This window comes from Xenopus laevis, chromosome 5L (genome assembly GCF_017654675.1).
Source record: "Xenopus laevis strain J_2021 chromosome 5L, Xenopus_laevis_v10.1, whole genome shotgun sequence".
NCBI classification, from domain to species: domain Eukaryota; kingdom Metazoa; phylum Chordata; class Amphibia; order Anura; family Pipidae; genus Xenopus; species Xenopus laevis.
Genome location: NC_054379.1, coordinates 161,877,114 through 161,881,196, shown reverse-complemented (window position 1 = coordinate 161,881,196; position 4,083 = coordinate 161,877,114). Strand labels below are relative to the sequence as shown.

Below are 4,083 nucleotides of genomic sequence, written 5' to 3'. Positions count from 1 at the left end.
TGCATATTGCAAAGTTAATTTAAAGATGAACAACGCTTTTAAGAAAACATGGAGGAGTTGAGGAAATAACATACAATGATCATTCAATTATATTTTTTATCCCATCAATCTATTTATTCATTTTACATGGAAAGCACCAGTTGTCACATTCCTGTACAAGCCCATTCTGCAGGTTCTGCTGGGTCATATGCAAATTCTCTATTCCAGCTCTGGGAATATCTGACATGGTTAATGAGTGACTTGCAGAGATCAGGGGCGAGAGGCCCATTAGCGCATCATTTCCTAGTTTTGTACAAACTCAGCACTGACGGATCTGCAGGGAAAATATCATAGAGGAAAACCGCAAGCTTGATAACTCACGTAATCCTACAGGTACAATGGAAATCCCAATGCAGGTTGTCCTCCCTATAAAATATCAGGGTCTAGAGATGTGTAGACCAGAACAGTCGTCTGCACCAGCTTATTTGTACAGAAGAACTGCATGATGGCCTCCTCCATGGGAGTCACTATGGTATGAATTCATAAGTCTTTCTTCTATGTTATTAGTCACTATATCTCTGTGGGCAATGGGAAGTCTTTATGCAAGGATTGGGCATGTTGTTGAACTCAATGCCTTCCTGATAGTCTTTGGCTGTGAATGAGATGTGAGTGGCTTTATTTTAAGCCACCGCTGTCCAAATCTCATCTCATCTTCTAATGCTTTATTCCCATTTTACCCCCAGGGTCACGTTACTCTGCTGCTGTTTGCCCTGGGAGTCATTGTGGTCTCTCTCCATGGTGTGAAGGCACAGCAACGTCATAATGACTGCCTGCCCAATAGAGACGGGACATTTCCAAAAGTGGTGAGAGTCAGATTGAACATCAAAAAACGGCCTCATAGTCTGGGCAAAGATTTCAGCAATCGTTCTCTGTCTCCTTGGGACTACAGGTAATTGTTATATTTTTGTAAAATAAGAAAGAGGTAAAGCTTTTAGGGTGAAATGCATATCTTAAAATGTTTGATTCCTACTACAAAGGTTCTAGGGTACAATGGTGATGGGCCACACCAGATAACCTTAGTATCTGGATTGCTATATATGTTGGCGCTATATAAATACATGTTAATAATAATAAATAATAATAATAAAACCTTAGTCTAGAGAAGGAATCCACAACTTTTTTTTTACCCCTAAGTCACATTAAGATGTTGGTGAGCAATGCAAGGGATGAAACATGTTCCTGGGTGGACTATGTGGACTGGTAGCCTACATGAGGCTCATATTTTGCAGTACAACTGGTTTTTATGCAACCAAAATGTGCCTCCAAAGCAGAAATTGAAAAATAAGCAACATGTTACTCATGAGCCACTAGTTGAGGATCATAGAGCTAGAGGTCCCAAAACCATAGGTTTGACTGCTATTTTGGGTCAGTGAATGGGGGAAGCTTAAAGGCCAGTTGGGTTAAGATTAAGGGAGAGGGTGCTCTTATTGATTTTTCTGGAAACTTTCAAATACTAATTAGATATTCTTGGAACTACTGATGAAAGGAGGTGCTTTATAAAATAATATCCTTATTATAGGCATTTCCAAGTGTCGTACCTAGCAGGGTATTTGAATGAAAAAAGGCCAGAAACCATTGCCTTAGACTATAGGCACTGTATCCAAATGAGTTTTCCTACTCTCTCCACTCAGCTTTTTTCTTTTTCTGTTTTCTTGTTATTTCATCCAATTTTCCTCTTCTATCGACCCTTCTGCCAATCTTTTCTTCTTTCTTCGTTCTTATTCTTCTATTTCATTCAGGTAGGATGGGGTGTTGTCCATGGTAGAAGAAGCAGGCTTAAAGGTTGGGTAAACCCAGGCCTACAGATAACTTGGCTTAGGGGGTGTTTATCTGGTGTCCTTGTGTACCAGTCTAGTCTGCCCCTACTAGGTGGTGCTTGGATAATCTACCAACTGTCTACAGGAACTTCTCTCTTCTAAAGGTGACCATAGATGTAGAGATATGCTTGTTTGGCGATGTCGCCAAACGAGCGGATCTCTCCCCGATATGCCCACATTGTGGGTGATCTCAGGCTGATCTGATCGTGGGCCCAAGGAACGGATCATAATGCATCTGATACGGTTGGTAGGATTGCGGGACCACATAAACGCACAGTTGCGGCCGCGATCTGAGATCAATAGAGATCTGGCCGACTTCCGGATAGATATCAATTGGCCTGTGTATGGAGGCCTTAAGACATATAAGTCATCCTGTCCTTGTCCAGTGTTCAATTACCAAGTCTAAGACTGAAACCTTAAAGGAAATTCTAAAGTTTATTCCAAAGTCTGACTGGACTTCCATTTCTTTCCTTTAGAGAGGTTGAAAATGGTGAAGCATAGCTTTTTCTGTGCATAGAATATTCCATATTTGGCAATGCTCTTTGGATTTTTTGTCTATGCAAGTGAAAATACATTGAAGATTAAAACTATTCATAGATGGGATGTATTGTTAATTAATTTCTTAGCTATTACACTATTATTTCAGCGGTTACAGATAATGAACCAATTGATTCCTCTTTTGCCTACAGTAAAGACGTAGATGACCACAGATTCCCTTCTATGATCCATGAGGCCAAATGCCGTCACACCCAATGTTTGGACGCACGAGGCAACCTGGATCCGAGCATCAACTCCGTTCCTATCAGGCAGGAAATTCTGGTTCTGCGCAAGATGAAAGGATGTAACTCAACTTTTAGGCTGGAGAAGAAGATGGTCACCGTTGGTTGTACCTGTGTTTGGCCTATTGTTCACCATCTGCAAAAGGATTTGTTGCCACCAGCTAGTTCGCTGGACTGATATGGCAGCAAGGAAATTGTATTCTTCCCAAATGTACAATGCCATTCATAATTTTCATTTGATCTCAGTGAGATTATGTTGAATTTCCTAAAGGCTGTTCAGAAACTCCAACTGTACAATGAATGTATTTTTTGATTAACTAAAGTGCAGCCAACTCCTGCCACTTTCTAATGATGGCAGGGTTTGCTCTGCTAGGCAGAGTCTTATTTTGTGGCTAAAATACAAGGACACCCCTTGTTGCAAAATATTGCAAGATCTACCTCCTCAAAGAAGGTTCTTAAGCTACATGCCCTGACTGTTGTTAAACAACACCTTCCTGCGGCTGTTACACTAACAAGCAGGGGCTCTACAGTTTGGGCTTTTCTGATTTGAGTAGTTCTCTTTCCTAGTATTAGTATTATATAGTTCTCTAGATTCTTACTCTGTATTCTATAGTTCTCTAGATTCTTGCTCTGGCTCTAGAGCAAGTAGTGTCAATAGATGTCAATAGTATGTTACACAACTGTTGGTCTTTATCTAATCAATGATGGATTTAGGGTAGGGCAGGGAGTGCATTTGTTCTGGGCCCCCAAGTATCTCAGAGGGGTCCTTAGGGAAAAACTGTATTTCTTTTGGAAACAGATCTGCATGCACACAAGATTATGTAGTCGGGGGTTGACCCATTTTATCATGCCACCAGAAATTCAACGTTTCAGGGGGAAAACCCACCCTTAATCAGGATCAGCATCCTGATGAAGGGAGGGTTTTCTCCCCCGAAACGTTGAATTTCTGGTGGCATGGTGGCATAATAAAAGGGGTCAACCCCCCCGACTGCATAATCTTGTGTGTGTGTGTGCGGATCTGTTTCCAAACGATTGCTGTTGTTAAGGGACCAGACCCGGGCCAATGGATGACCAGCACCACCATTACAGTTTAAGTGAGTTACAGGTGTGCGGTGGAATTTTATTAAACCCAAGAGCTAGCAATTTATGCAAAGATCAAATGTTGAGCCAAAATGGGCTGGTGGCATAGAGGTGTTTCATAAATTAATATCCTTATTATAGGCATTTCCAAATGTCGAACCTGAAAGGACATTTGAACTGAAAAAGTCCAGAAACCATTTATATTCCAGCCCAAAAGATCATTGACCATTGTTTTGAGGAATAGCAGAGTCAGCAAATATTATGGGCAGTGACACATCCAGTATAAGACACAATAACAACTCATAATGAGATTGATTAAATGTAGGGATGGGCCAATCTGAACCGTTTCGCTTAGCCAAAAATGTGCC

The 4,083-nt window shown here is 41.1% G+C and overlaps 1 protein-coding gene across 1 annotated transcript; it reads left to right on the top strand.

Moving 5' to 3' along the window:
- Positions 1-421: 421 nt before the first annotated feature.
- Positions 422-3,461, top strand: LOC121393571 (interleukin-17F-like). The gene is made up of 3 exons (XM_041562393.1): positions 422-511; positions 723-928; positions 2,546-3,461. Exons 1-3 carry the CDS (start codon positions 482-484, stop codon positions 2,811-2,813), a joined length of 504 nt encoding a protein of 167 aa, XP_041418327.1. The 5' UTR covers positions 422-481; the 3' UTR covers positions 2,814-3,461.
- The last annotated feature ends 622 nt before the right edge of the window (positions 3,462-4,083 follow it).